The sequence below is a fragment of the Lynx canadensis genome, chromosome B1 (assembly GCF_007474595.2).
Source record: "Lynx canadensis isolate LIC74 chromosome B1, mLynCan4.pri.v2, whole genome shotgun sequence".
Lineage (NCBI taxonomy): Eukaryota > Metazoa > Chordata > Mammalia > Carnivora > Felidae > Lynx > Lynx canadensis.
Window position 1 is genome coordinate 14,884,047 of NC_044306.2, and position 15,570 is coordinate 14,899,616.

At 47.9% G+C, this 15,570-nt stretch overlaps 1 protein-coding gene across 1 annotated transcript in view; it reads right to left on the reverse strand.

The window, feature by feature from the left end:
• Positions 1–14,794, reverse strand: part of ENPP6 (ectonucleotide pyrophosphatase/phosphodiesterase 6) — a 114,763-nt gene extending 99,969 nt beyond the window's left edge. The window contains exon 1 of the mRNA XM_030311845.1: positions 14,532–14,794. Within this exon, the coding sequence (XP_030167705.1) occupies positions 14,532–14,772 (241 nt within the window). The 5' untranslated portion in view covers positions 14,773–14,794. The remainder of the gene's footprint in view (positions 1–14,531) is intronic.
• Between the last annotated feature and the right edge of the window lie 776 nt (positions 14,795–15,570).

Below are 15,570 nucleotides of genomic sequence, written 5' to 3' on the forward strand. Positions count from 1 at the left end.
GACTGCTTCGGATCCTCTGTCCCTCTCTCTCTCTGCCCCCCCCCCCCCCGTGCTCATTCTCTCTCTCTCTCTCTCTCTCTCTCTCTCTCAAAATAAATAAATAAATAAATAACTTAAAAAAATAATAAAAATAATAAAAAAGAAGAGAGACGCCTTTTGGCTCGGGAGAGAGAAAGATGAGAAGGAAGCCGGCAGGTGGGCTGGAGCAGAGGCCTAGGGGTTCCAGGGAGGGTGAAAGAGCCCTTCCAGAAGTAATAAGCAGTATAAGCAAAGGGAAGGACTAGCAGCTCCCAGGGAGGCCTCCGATAAAAACAGGGAGGTGACAAGGGAGAGGTGAAGAGATCATTCTCCAGAATTCCATTCCAACAGGGGTTTCACAACTGGCCAACAGGCCCCTGACCACCCCCTGTGTTTGAAGGGTAGGAACTAGTCCGATGTCCACTGAGGGAAACCCCGGAGGTGAATTTTCAAGACACCCACACAGCTGGCGACTCATTGCAAAAGAACAAACAGGCAGTTGGGATTGGGTAAATAGAGTCATTTTTGTTTTTATCTGATTATTTTAGCTGGCAGCTAGATGTTGCAATACACGCTGATGCAGTCTAAGTGATTTCTTTGGAACGTGATTCTCTTATCTGTTCCATGAGAACTCGGTGAGATTATTTAAGGAGCTTAAAGAATAGGAGCCAGACTTCCATGTTCATCCGTGGCACCGGGAAGTAGGGAGGATGGTGGGGAGGCGTCCGAACACCACCACCTCCCATCTTCCAGGCGGTTCCACCTCCTCCTTGATCAGATCCTTGATGAAATCTACACAGATTCGAATCTTCTCTGAATCTCCTTCCATTTCCGCTGATACCTCCTGGGAGATGTGAACAAGGAGGGAAGAGAAGGGAAAGCCCCCCAGGCAGGGAAGCCCCGTGGTGAGTGAGTGGCAGGCCCAGAGCAAAGCTGGGAATGCAGGCAGGGACGTCAACCGGACTGACAGCTGGCAGGAAGGGGTGCAAAGGACGCCTGGGCTTCTGTCCCTGTGAATTTGAGGGAGGCTGGCCTCGGACACCTGTGCTTGGCGAGGTTCTTCTTCTAGCTGGGTCTGAAGCTTAGGCCTCAGTCTCCTGTCCTGCGCAGTGAGGCGATAAATGCGCTAGCATTTCTACGGCTGCTTCTGCTTTTTACATTTTGTAATGCTGAATGCCTCTGGGGGAAATTTTGGATTGGGATACAGTGGGTTTTGTTACATATTCCCCAGCTCGTTCCACATAGTTTTCATGCTATATTTTACACTGACAAATGCATGCTAAAATGGACTGTGAATGTACAGGGAGGGGTGTCCTGGTCTGGGACGAGGCCAGCTGGCCAAGCTGCAGGGGAGGGGGCTAGACTGGGAGTAACGGGAATGCGGAATCAGATGCACCCACAGAGCCCAGTGAAAAGGCGCCCCAGGTGCTGGGGAGTGCGGGACGACAGGCTGACAGTGGCAGTGGTGTTGCTCTGGGCCCCGGGGAGGAGAAGCACATCCAGTGTGAAGGCAAAGGAGGGAATGGAGAAGCCTATGGAGAGCGGCCAGAAGGAGTCCAGAATCCAGCGAGATCAAGGCAGGACTAGGAATGTGCCGGTGGTTTGTTAGACGACAGTGGAACCTTAGTATGTGAGGTTCAGCAACGAAACTCTAGGGTCTACCGAAAAGATAGATAACATAAGGCTTCTGCAGTGGGGTCAGACAGAAGTCCAGGTACCGGCTGAACCAGCGAGGTCCAACAAACACGAATCGGGTGTCTCTTCTGAGCAAGCACTGCGCCCAGAGGCAGGGACTGCCCACACTCCACCGCCCTCAAGCAAGTGCAGACCAACGGCAGGGTGGACTGCTGTGTGGACTGGCTTTGTCTACACGGGCAGCTCGAGGGACCCACCTGGGGAATGGAAAGACTTCAGACACAGGTGGGGCCTGACAGACTGCCCTCAGTCCTGGTTCTCAGAGATGCATGGCAGTTCCCATGCAGCAACAGTGTTCAAAGAAGGATGACGACAGTGGCCTTGACTATGGGTCCCCTGAGCCCCGGCTGGTGGTTGTAAGCCTGCAATACAGACTGGGAAAACAAGACCAAACCACAAAACACTGCTTTATGCCCACTAGGCTGCAAGACATCTTTTTAAAAACTCTCTTAATGTGAATACATTTCTCTAAATCACAAGGGCAGTGCAATGGGCCAAATGCTAGTCTCCCTGAGAAATTCCTACACTGCAGTCTGATTTCCAATGTGATGTCATTAGGAGGCTGGGACTTTGGGAGGTGATTTAGGTCATGAGGACGGAGCCCTCATGAATGGGATTAGAGCCCTTATTAGAGAGACTCCAGCTAACTCTCTCACCTTCTTTCTTTCTGCCATGTGAGGGTACAATGAGAAAATGGTCATTTGCAACCCAAAGAGTACCTTCTCCAGAATCAGACCAGGCTGTCATGCTGATCATAGACTTCCAGCCCCCACAACGGCATGAAATAAATTTCTATTGCTTGTAAGCTACCCAACCTATGGTTCTTTACTATAGCAGCCTGGAGTCAAACAGGGAGCTTAGTGTTAAATTAAAATGTCTGATTACTCAACCAGAGATGAGAAAGCTCCACTGGATACGGATATATTTTTAATTTAATATTTTTAATAGAGAAATCATATTGTTCAAAAAGGCAACAAGACATCTCTCTCCCATCTTTGTCTCTCTCTCATCTATCTCTACTAGGGAACCATGGTTCTACTTTCTTATGTGTCTTTAAAGACCTGTTTTTCCCCTAACTGGCAAAAGTCCTTGGCTGGGCCCTAATGACAGTGAATGGTGCTGTCTCCCATCAGAGGCTTCTTGTTGTCTCCTGCCTCCTGGTGGAGCCTGGCTGGATAGAGGGTGGGAGAGAGGTTGCCTTTACACCTTGGAGTACCTGTGACCAGAGACTGGGAGGACATGTGTGAAGAGTTTTTAAAAAAAAAACTGACCCCTTGGGGGCACATAGGTGGCTCAGTGGGTTAAGCGTCCAACTTTGGCTCAGGTGGTGACCTTACACTTTGTGAGTTTGAGCCCCGCATCAGAGCCTCACTACAGAGCCTGCTTAGAATTCTCTCATTCTCATTCTCTCTCTCTCTCTCTCTCTCTCTCTCTCTCTCTCTCTCTCTCCCCGCCCCCCAAAATAAATAAATAAACTTTAAAAATAAAATAACTGATCACTCACACACAGTACATGGCCTGGCCTCTGGTAACATCTCAGGGTGAGTGACTTAGGGGCCTTTTTCAGGAGTGTAGACCCTGGTGACCTCTCTGAAGTACCCTCGTGGCCTGACGTGGCCTAGCCTCACATCTTCCCTCTTTGGTGGACTCTTGGTGGGTTGTTTTGCAGGCCACGGGTATACCCTAGAGAGGGCCCACCCCCATTACAAATGAGAACATACCAAAGTCTAGAAATGGAATTCGCATGGCCAATGAGGGTGGACCAGACATGCTAGCCCTTGAGTAGGTTCCCATTACCTTTACGCCCTACAGGGGCAGGGGCTGGAGGGCATGGGAAGCACGTTCTAGGCTGGGCCTATGGTCTGCTACTGAATGACTAGAAGCCCAATATTTGAGGTTTTCTCCCAAACACCCACGGTTTGTTTAAGGTTTTTGCCCTCAACCATTAAGGCAGAATGTTTTCCCAAGCCCACCTGAGAAAGCCAATCCTTATACAGACATATAATTTTTCAGGGAAGACTAGACATGCTGCAGAGCCAGTGGGCTAACATATTAGACTTGTGGGCGGAATATGGAAGAAGAGCCAAGGCCGAGGGACCCCTCAGGCAAACTCCGTGGGTGGCTTACCCACTACACCCATAGATGTGGGGACCTCCGTCTGCTGCCTCCCACCTCCATCAGGCCAGGGTCCTTGTCAGGGGCCATCAGCAGCTCAAGGGGTGAATGAACGGCAGACTACTTTCCTCAAATGTGAAAAGAGGTCAAAGTGGACTCACTGTGACCATAACAGGGGAAGAATGCGGAATGCCATCGAGACCCCCGTCAGGTCACCCTTTCCCTCCACTCTACCGTGGCCCCTGAGAACCTCCTCTGAGCCTCATGACTATTGCCAGCACCTAGAACACAGCACTTAGAACATTCCCAGCACATACTCAGTGCTCATTAAGTGCCCAGCTGACCCCAGGGCTCCTCTCTCCCCAGGTCTGTCGTCTTAAAGCTGTGGGAACTCAGGACTAGGAAGGTGATACGACTTATCCAGCATCCCGGCGGGCCATGGCACACTCAGGAGAAGAAATGTGCCACCCTGACTCCCTTCTGAGCTCTGTCTGGTCTCCCAGTGCTCTCCATCCAACCTGCTTCACATCAGGCATTTTCGCTGGGCAACGTGGGAGGAATACACAAGGCTGCTCGTACCCAGTGACTGGGCAGGGAACCTGGTCTCCTGGCATAGCCACAACCCATTCATGGCCCACAGCACCCAGGTTGGGACACCTTGCTGCAGACACTTACATGCAGTCTCACGGTGACGCCACTCATCTCCCTGCTGTACAGCTGGCAGCCACAGAAGCTCTCGCCCTTAAAGCCAGGCCCCCCGGGGGAGTGACTTCATCAAGACTAAAATATCTGCAGTATCCCCGACCAAAAGTCTGTTTGTGATCTCAGCCCGAGCAGCCCTTTGTCCAGATGAGTCCTGGGCCGCATGGTCCCGTGACCTGTCTGCCAGACCCTTTTTTCCTGCTGTGGAAATGGCTGAAGGTAGGAGTCGGTTATGATCAAGCACAATATCCAACAAGAGCCAAATGCTACACACGGGATCCAGAGGAGCCCCAGACTTGCCCCAGGTCCTCGCCTGGGACATGGTGGACACAACGGCCCTATTCATGGAAGGGGACTCTGAAACTTGAGTATGTTTAAAGTGTCTTTGAAATAAATGTTAACGTGCTGACTCAGGCTCCCTCCGAAATAATTTCAGATGTCCTCTAACCCATTTTCGGCATATCATTCATGATGAAGCAGGTATTGAGAGCAGCATGGTTCAGCCAAACTCCCAGAAGCCTTGGCAGGAGGCATATGGTCCTATCAATCAACACTGGGGTCGGGGGAGGGGAGGGGGAGGCCAGCCATGGTTTGAAGACCGCAGTGGCTCAGTGTGGGTGAACCTTCTGGAAAAGGGTTTGCTGTTACTATAATCAAAAGCTTTCACCACATTTTTAAGCTTTACCCGCTACCCTAACCATTCCCTTCTTTCAGGGGGTGACGTTCCAGCAGCTGAATGCCATATAACAAGAACTCCCTCTCATCACCATGGAAGCCAAGAGAAACATACTTTTTGAAAAGTGGCACTTTGGTGCAGAGAGCTCTGCTGATGGGAGCTTAAATAATGACGTGCCAGGAGAGATTATTTTTATGAATTCCTGGAACACACTTTTTTCTGTGAGCATGAGCCGAATAATCCTCTGCATGCTTCTGTTGCCCTCCGCTTTACCTAGCCAGCCTGCGTCTTCAGGCAGCGTAATTAGGACACGTTATACAGACTGTAGGTTGTTTTTAAGTTAATTTATTTCTTTTGAGAGGGAGGGGGACACAGAGAGAGGGAGAGAGAGAATTGCAAGCAGGCTCTGCGCTGTCAGCACAGAGCCCAACATGGGGCTCAATCCCACAAACAGTGAGATCACGACCTGAGCTGAAATCACGAGTCAGACCTCAACCGACTGAGCCGCCCAAGCACCCTCATACCATAGCTTTAAGTTGAAACGTGGGAAGATGTGGTTAAGCGTCCCCGGGAAGTAAGTGATGAGATGTAGACAAAGCTCATGCAGCTGGGAAGACAGATTTAACTGTGCATCTGTCAGAGATATCCTCCCCAGGCTGGGGGAAGGCAGAGAGATAAGAAGTCCATTTACTGTGGGTCCACTGGGACCCACAGGAGCAATTTCTCCCTTTTACCCCCATGGTTATTCTTCATGTTTCTGGAACTCTCCTTTAAGACACTTTCTCTGATCCCCTGAAGGGCCAACTCCCAGTGAATATCCGACGCCAATGTGCAATCTGTTCTGGTGAAAATTTACTTCCCCAAATAGACAGCCCTCCAAACTCTCCCCGGGGTCTGCACACAGGAGCCCCCGACTCCGAATACCCCCTGCCTGTGGAGGTGATTCAGGCCCCCTTCCTTTTAGTTCCTCCATGCCTTCTCATCGCCCAGCCAGCAAGCCTTGCCACCAGGAATGCTCTTCGAATTCAACTCCTCACCTAACAGCCCATCACGAGGAAGAGATGCTCGAACATTTGAAGTGGACAAGGAAGAAAGGAGGAGCTTACTGGTTCTTCCAATCATTTTCCATCAACTGCATGTGTTTGTTTTTTTTTTTTAACAAATCATCTCTGTCTAGTCCTTCCACCCACAACCAAGTGGTGAACGGGTTCAGCCCCTCTTCACCTGCCTGGTTGTGCTTCTCTGATTTGCTTGTGCCTATGGCCCTCACGTCTCACAGTCTTCATAGATGTCTTCTTTTCTTCCTTCAGATCTGGCTCAAAATTCACCTCCTACTAAAAATCTTTCCACTCATCTCTCAATGTTTAGTTCTAGATCCACCTTCTCCCTGGAAATGTTCAAGTCCATTGTAACTGCCAATAATACTTCCCTCCCCTGAGTTGCAGACACTTATTTCTATGCCCTTCCTTTTCAGTAAGACCCACAAGCTTCTTATAAAATGCAACTAGTATCCATTCAGTGTGTGGAATACACTGCATCAGTGTTCGAGATAATTCCCGCCCCCACTGTCAGAGGATTATGCACCCTTGACCTACTGGCAATATAATTTGCTTTGGCCAACGGGATGAGGGATGTGACATGTGCCACCTTGAGCAGAGGTCTTAAGCGCTACCACGTCATTCTGCCATTTTCCCTTAGCCACACGAACAGCACATCTCATCTAGAAGTTGCTTTTTCCGTCTGAGTCTCAAAATGAAGAGGAAAGTGGGGCAGAGTTAATCCTTAAACTCCATGTTCATGAGTGAGAGATAAACCTTAGTTGTACAGCTTGTTACTACAGCATAATTTAGCTTAATCTTAGTTCTAAAGTGTGTAATAGGTACAGTTTTTGTAATGGTGGCTTTACACTAGGTGTCTCCTTCTGTCCTCCAACAAGCCTACCGGCTTAGTTTTACTTTCGCCACTCTACCGATAGATAATATTAAAACACAGAAGAACCTGTTCCAATTCTGAAAGTTAAAACGGGACAGACTAGAGGAAACTAGGTCTTCTGCAGCAAACTGACAGCTCTTTCCACTACATGATGCATTTACGGGTTGAACTGTGTTCCCCCAAAACATCCTATCCCTTGGTACCTGTGAGTGTGACCTTATCTGGAAACAGATGTACTCAAGTTAAGATGAGGTCCTGAGGATGGGCCCCCATCCAATATAACCAGTGTCCTTGGAAGAAGAGAAGAGGCACACGTAGAGGCACACAGGGAGAGCAGCATGGGACGACTGAAGCAGAGACTGGAGTGACACATCAATGCATCTGCAAGCCAGGGAGCACCAAGGATTGCTAGAAACACCAGAAGCTCAGAGAAAAGCACGGAAGAGATTGTCCCCTAGAGCCCTTAGGGAGAGCGCAGGCTCGCCAACACCTTCATTTCAGATTACCAGCCTCCGGGGGTTGTGAAAGAATAAACTGTTGCTCTAAGCCACCCTGTTTGTTGTAACCCATACAGCAGCCCTTGGACAGCAGCACACCATGGCCACCTCGATTTGGGGGCAGAACCCACTGGAAGCTCTCTGCATGTGGGGGATAGAAAAAGTCTGTCTAGGGATAACTTCATTCTTCTGTCAGTAGCCTGGTGTCACCATCCCGTCTGTATTTATTTCCAAGAGCTGTCATCACACAGCACCACAGGCTAGGTAGCTTAGACAACGGAAATTTATTTTTCACAATTCTGGAGGCCAGAAATCTGAAATCAAGGCATTGTCAGAGTTGGTCTCTCCTAAAGGCTTCTCTCTTCTGCTTTTTTTTTTTTTTTAAGTTTATTCATTTATTTTGAGGAGGGGCAGGGGCGGGGGGAGAAGAGGGAGCGCACAAGCTAGGGCGGGGCAGAGAGAAGAACAGACAGAATCCCAAGCAGGCTCCGCGTCATTAGTGCAGAGCCCAATGCAGGGCTCGAACCCACAAACTGCGAGATCACGATCCGAGCTGAGATCAGGAGTCGGACGCTTAACCGACTGAGCCATGCAGGCGCCCCTCTCCTTGTCTTCTAGATGGCCGTCTTCTCCCTGTGTCTTCACATAGCCTTCCCTCTGTGCCTGCCTGTGTCCTGATCTCTTCTTGCAAGGACATCAGTCATACTGGTTAGGGCCCACCCGAATGACCGCATTTTAACTTAATTACTTTTTTAAAGACACTCATCTCCAAATGAGGCATTGGGGGTAAGGATTTCAACACACACATTTGTGGAATTCAGCCCACAGTGCTATCTCCTGTTTTCAGATATCTAAGGAGACTCATGATGCCTGTGTTCACAGCCTGGCTCCTTAAGCAATCTGGGATGGGGGGCTCAGAACATAAGGGTCTGACCCGTCCCAGGGTCTGACAGCCAGGACCACACAACATTTGGCCTTCCCTGTGCTCTTACAGATGTTCTAGTGGTTCTGAACCGTTTGCCTTGTTCAGGCTTCACTGTTGCCTCTGCTTTCTTGGCTTCAGCAATCTTGGCGAGAATTAGGTTCTCTCTTGGGCTTTGCTGATGGCTAGTGTTCTGGTTAAATCTCCTCTCAACACCCCAGGCCTTGGATTCCCTACTTCGGCACAGCCCCCTCCTCATGGCTGACTCTCCTTTCAACCCTCTTGCTGCCCCAACCTTACAGTCAAAATTCAAAACAGAATGGATAGACATATTTTGAGATACCTAAGACTATTAGAAACAAATAGTAATCAGTTCACCTAAATGGCTGTTAATTACTTTCCTAAAGCAAAGCATAATTTCGGTATTTTCTCCTCCTTATTGGTTTAAGAGTATCTGGAACCAAAAGAATAATCAACAAGTTCCCTGAAACTCTGAATGTTTTAATCATTTTTTAAATAATTTTTAAATGTTTATTTTTGAGAGAGAAAAAGAGCACGGGAGGGGGAGGGGCAGAGAGAGAGGAAGACACAGAATCCAAAGCAGGCTCCAGGTTCTGAGCTGTCAGCACAGACACCAGGCAGAGCTCGAACTGATGAACCGTGAGATCGTGACCTGAGCCGAGGTCTGATGCTTAACCAACTGAGCCACCCAGGTGCCCCTTAATCATTATTATAATGCTGCTTCACAATAATAAATTTTATTTGAAGAAGACAGGATAAATAAACCATGGTGCAGAGATGGAAAATTAAGGAGAGAATGACAGCATCATGTGGGCTCTTCAGTTAGAGGGCAAGAAAGGCAGATCCACTACAGTGACTTCAGGAAAGAAATCTGAAAAAAACCAGTGGAGCAAACCTCGGGTCTTTCTGGTTAAAAGTATTCCAGCCAGAAGAAATGGCAAGTTGAAGTGTCCTGAGGTGGCCATGTACCCAGAACAGGTGAAGAAGAGAGTCAGAAACGAGGCCGGAAAGGGTCGGGGTGGCCACATGGGTTCTCAGAGAACTTCAGATTTTACTTAGTGTGGAAGCAGAGTCTCCTGGAGAGTCTGAATGGAGGAGAGACACGATCGGACACATGCTGTAGAAGGACCACTCTGGTCGTCTGTGGAGACAGGCAGAAGGGTCAAGGGTCAATCCTCAGGCTTTGATTTCTGGTCCAGCTAAGCACTGTTAGAATACCATACCTGGACTATGCTCCCTTGACCCTTGACCCTTGACCATGAGGAGGCCCTTGGTGAAAACAATAGTGGGACTGGGTTTTGAGCAGGAGAGAACGAGAGAAGTCGAGGGCATACCAGACATCATGCATTCCAGGAGCATCTCAGTCTGGGGAAGCTAACATGCTGGGGTGACTGTCCCTGAGCAGATGCCGATCTTCAGAGAAGGGGAGGAGAGGGAGCGCTGGAGGCCGTGTCCACGCTGCTTATGCTGTGGGTGTGCAGGGGTCTGCAGGCAGCCCAACAAGTAAAACCTGAATTCTCCAGAAGACTGAGGAGGTGGGCTTTTCTCAAAACATGATTTCTCAAGTACTTTCTGCGTTGATTTCCGCTGGTCCAAATGACGGCCGGTTTTAATTTAAATCAGCTATTTTCACAAAGGCAGGGAAAAGCATGCTTTAACCTGCCATCTCCTCCTCCAGAATGTTGGATCCTTGATATCTGGGGAGAATTTGCTTCTGTGTAATTTCTAGGAGTGCAATAGGAAATATGTTGGCACAAATATCAATGCTAATGGTTAACATCCTTGGTTTGGCTTTGATCCCAGTAGAAGATCAATAAAGCACATTTATTCAGGCTCTTATTGCCTCCTGGACTGCTCTTGAGGAGACTTCAGTCCCTGGGTCCCAGGTCCTATGCACAACTTCCTGGGAACTCCACGACTGGGGTCAGGGCCCTGCTAATTGCTGTGTGAGAATCTGGTCCCTGACGCCTGTTCTCTAATCTCAGTCCCGCTACTGACAATCTTTGGTGTCTGGAGTGAAGTGCCCAACCTCCCTGTACTTTATTTACTAGTTTTTAAATGCTGAACTGATAATAACAGATTGCAGAGCAAATTAATTTCAGCATATGTTTGTCTCTTGGTAGATTATGTTCAGTGAAGATTAAATTCTAGACCAGTTTCCCTGCTACTCAGAGCATTTCTGGACTACTTTCCCCAAGTGCTTAATCAGGAGTGTTCAAGAATTACAAACAAATGTTGCCATTGGCCTTGACAAAATGATGCTAAGTTATGCTGCCTTAAGACTACCCAGCATTTTCTCTTACCCATGGTCTGGATTGACCAAATCACTGCTTTTCTTCCATGGATTTTATGTTAAACTTCACTTCAATGTGGATTTACCTCACAGAGAAGAGCTTTCCGAAAAGATCCACAGTAAGAGAGATTAAAACAGAAAGCAGAATAGTTACACTGTGGTTGCGTCTCAACCAAGATTAAGTTGATTCAGACACAGCTCTTTGGAAAGAGAGCTTACGCATAAAGTAAGATATAATGATATGTGTGCCGTGCTTGTGGCTGTTTATTCCAGCTCAGAGCCCATCTCTTTCAAAATGTTTCACATCCTACTCCAACTGAAAGAAAATTTTCCTCCCTCCTGGTCTTCTGTTGCATAGTAGGAAAAGCACCCACTGGTCCTTTGTGTGTATTCGTTTGCTAGGGCTGCATAACAAAATATCACAGACTGGGTAGCCAAACAACAGTTCTAGAGGCTGGAAATCCAAGATCAAGGTGTCAGCAGGTTTGGTTTCTGGTGAGGCCTCTCTCCTTGGCTTGCGGATGGCAGCCTTCTCATTATGTCCTCACATGGCCTTTTCTCTGTGTACATTTATTCCTGGTGTCTCTTCCTCTTTTCAGAGGGCATCAGTCAGATGGGATAGGGCCCCACTCTAACAGCCTCATTTCGACTTAATCGCCTCTTCAAAGACCGTATCTTTACACACTTTACATTCTGAGCTACCAGGGATTGGACTTCAACACAGAAATTTTGGAGGGAAACAGTTAAGCCCTTTGCATGCATTTTAGAATATTAGTAGGTACCTGATGTGTCTCTCCTCAACCTGACTGCAGGCTCCCTGGATGAAAGGCCCTGTTTTAAGATTCTGTGTATCTCCTGCAATCAATGGCTTGATGGGTCTTCCTGATACTATCGAATGTTGTTCACATTTGCCCTGATGCAGATATATTTTGAAGGAGAAAAAAATCAGCCACGGCAGCTTCGTGTCAGTGACTGGGCTAGATGATTTCCCAGATTGCTTACAAATCCCGTGACTGTTCATGCCCCATCACCATCCGTGTGGCTTCACAAAAAATTCTCCTCTCTACAGAGTTTTAGTCATTTGCTTAATTTCTTACAGTTAGACCTCCCAAGAGGTTCCAGTCTTAACTTTGGCTAATTCCCTATGCATGTCTGCATCTGACAGTCCCTGAGATCCTGACCTGACTCGGACCTGGAAGCCGAGGAAACAGGCTCAGGGCAGTGCAGTGGGTTGCCTGAAGTTGCCCCAAGAGGACTCCAACCAACTTTTTCCAGCTCCAAGGCCAATACCCTAATATTCCTCATTATGCAAAAATAAGAACACCAAGGGCTTTATGTCTTATGGGCAGTAATTTATGTAATGAAGTGAGATCATAGTCTCTCTTATGAATGCTGATGAACCTTATAACAGCGTATCTTTTAGTACCAAAAGGATCCAGCATACTTCTTTTGTTGATTCATAAAATGCTCAAATGCTCAAACCGTATGTTTAAGTACAACTCCCAATGGATATATCCTTCCTTAAATGAAAACAGAGGAATTTTTCAACATCAGGTGGGACAATAAGCATGATATTGGGAGGAGTAATCTAAATGTAGCCACGAGTCGCTTCCAGGGCGGTGGAGATGATACCAGCTTCATGGCCTGGCACCTCCCAGAGGTGCCTTCTCTGAGCCATCACGTTCACCCGATAGGTACAAGACAAATCAAACCCAGAGACATGTGCACGTGAACATGAGCCTTGCTAGACACGTTCTGTGTACAATATCACTTCTATAAAAGTGGGAAAGCCAGTGTAAGCATCGGGTAGGCTTTCAAATGAAGTAATGCATTCAACATCTAAAACTTTGTAAGCGTAATGTGTATGGAGCCCTTGTGGCTTCCTCGGGGGAGACTGAAGGTGAGAATTTTGCCAAACGCCAATGGGCACTGCCCATCCCACGACGGGAAGGGCTCTTCTGTCATGACTGGACAAGTGGAAACACCCCGAGCTTGAAAAGAAGGTTCGCCTCCGCGTGACCGAGGCCCCGCAACCATTATTCCCCATGCCAACATCAGGACTGTGGGTCTGACAAACAAAAGGCCATGTCCTTGGCTTGGTTTCTCTGGGGAGGCTGTAACGGTCCCCTTTTACTCACTGGAGGCTGGCTTTCTCAAATGGATTTTGTTCATTTTCCACTCAGATTGAGAAAACTGCACGTGGCAGTTTATGAATTGGGCCTCCCAGCAAGTCTCTGAAGGACAACGGGAGTGGGGGTGGCCTGCACGCGGGAGCCTCCCTGCACAGAACTGAGGTCGGGCTGTGGCACACAATAACATCTATGTGTGACCCAGCAGCCTGCAGACCTACTCCCTGCGAGGGGAGACACATGCCAAGCAAGGACGAGAGGACTTTTGTTCATCCTTTTTATCTTACACTTGATGGTTGTTTGTGGCGGGGGCGGGGCGGGGGGGGGGATTAAAAATAAGCAAATAAATTCCTTGCTTGTGTGTCATCTGGATTTTTTTTTCTCCCCATGCTTTCATTTCTAACTCTCCAAAGTATCTTCCCACCTTAATTTTATGGCATTTTTATACACACATGCATCCAGGACCCGCGCATGAAGTCAGAGATATCAGTTTGTCTTCCAGACTCCTTTGGGTTTGCCGCTGCATGGAGATCCATAGTGAGATACAAGAGTTCTCATCCCCTTCCCATGAACATGATTTATAGACTTCTCCCTGTGCTCAGAGCATATAGCTAAATCCTGCATAAGCAGCAATCACAGTGCATTCTTAACAGCCTCCCTGGACAGTTTGCTAAATTCTTTCTGAGAGCCTCTCGCTGGCCCTTACAAAGATTAGCGAAAAAAACAAACTGGAGGCTGGGAATCCAACTGTGTGAACAGAAAGTATGTTCCACTGCACTCATAGAGGATCAAGTTTGTGGAATCACACTGGGCGTTCTGGCTGTCCCAGATGAAGACCAATTAGGCAAAAATCAGCTTTCCCAAACCCAAGCGCACTCTGGGTTGACTAGGGTTGTTTTCTTTTGTTTTGTTTTAACACATACTAAAAGTTAAAGGTGGGAATCTCAACTAAGTAACATTTTTTTTCTTCCCCACGTCATTTTACCTGGTCCAAGAAGACAAAAGAGCGGCCAGCGGCATTGCTAAGTAATACTTCAATGTACAACCTAAAAATTCTCTCCCAGTAATCCTGGAACCCCACGTATAGTTTTCATAGTCTAGCACAATGACAAACAAGCTAAAATACCTCCAGGATGACAGATGACTGCAGAGCAAAGGGACAGAAGGAATTTGGTACAAACACACAAGGACCTGTTGACTTTTTAGCCTGAACTTAGAAAGTACGGAGTTAACCAGAATTTTTGTTTGTAAAACAAACAACTACTTTTAAAATCCTCTATTCATGTGGTTCTCTGTTCTCCACATGGAGAGTCCAAAACAGGTCCTTGGGATAACTTTTGGAGAACCACACTACTGTGGAAACAAAAAAAAAAGTCTCAGCCAAGAACTTCGGTGTCCCAAAAGACCAGGGAAACCTGAACATTTAAGTAAGACATTAATGCCAGGAGCTAACCGTTCCCTGTTGGACTCCAGCTCCTCCCCCCCCCCCCCACCCCGAGCTCCACCAGCCAGAAGAGGACACAGTACTCACCAGTCATTAGGGTGTAGTAATTGGGGTAAGAGAGACTGGGAAAGTCTGGGGTCAAGTAATCCACTTTCACTCCCCTGCTCACAATCTCTTTGAAACCGGGCAAGGACTCCAGGGCCTCATCACTGATGTAGTCCGAGCGAAAACCATCCAGCAGAAACACCAGGAGCTTCCGGCCAGCCGAGGCTGGCCGCACCAGGCTGAGCGCGAGGACCAGCAGGAGGGCCCCGAGCTTCGCTGCCATGCTGCCAGGAGGCTGCCCGCTCGGCTGGCACAGCCGTCCCCTTGCAAAGACTGAGGATGGAGAATCTGTAGCTATTCTCTCTTCTAGGGGCTGGACCTTGACTGCTGGCCTTCCTGAGCCAAGTTCACTTTCAGAATTTAAAGGTACAGCACCCCCTTTAAAAAACATCTATGCTCACCCTTTACTATAAAGACCAGAGACTAACTCCTTTGAGTCTCCAAACAACCCAGAATAAACACCGGGGAAGAGAAGGCAACATTATTATTTTGGGTGAGTGTTCCAGAAATACAAGCACCCACAGATAGGTAGAATTTTAGAAGATGACAGAAGTCAACACTAACTTTGCAGTTGGGCTAACCAAAGGGTGGAACCAAGGAGAAGAACAATCTTTTAATTTGCTGCTATCCCACGTCTCTGCCCCATTTAAACTCTCCTACTGCCCTTTTCGCTTACGATTTAGGAACACGAACCTCCTAATTCGGTATATAAACAAGAGATGATAAAATTAGGTGGGCATACTTGTGAACTTTTCAGCAGTGCCTCTGTCATGCAAGCATTTAGAAGCAAATTACTTGTCAATGTCTCAGCCACCTTTTTCCTATGCATCTATAAAAAAGTGTTTATTGTTGTATTCTTCAAGTTGTTGGTGTTCAAACCCATACGCAGGACGAGGTGGCGCTCAGCAGAGCTGTGGAACTAGAGAAAAAGTTCCAGAGTTGAACAACAGGGGGTCGCTACTATCACATGGGTCCGAGGTAGCCCTGCCCCAAGACAGGAGCCATGAGATAGAGAGCAGGA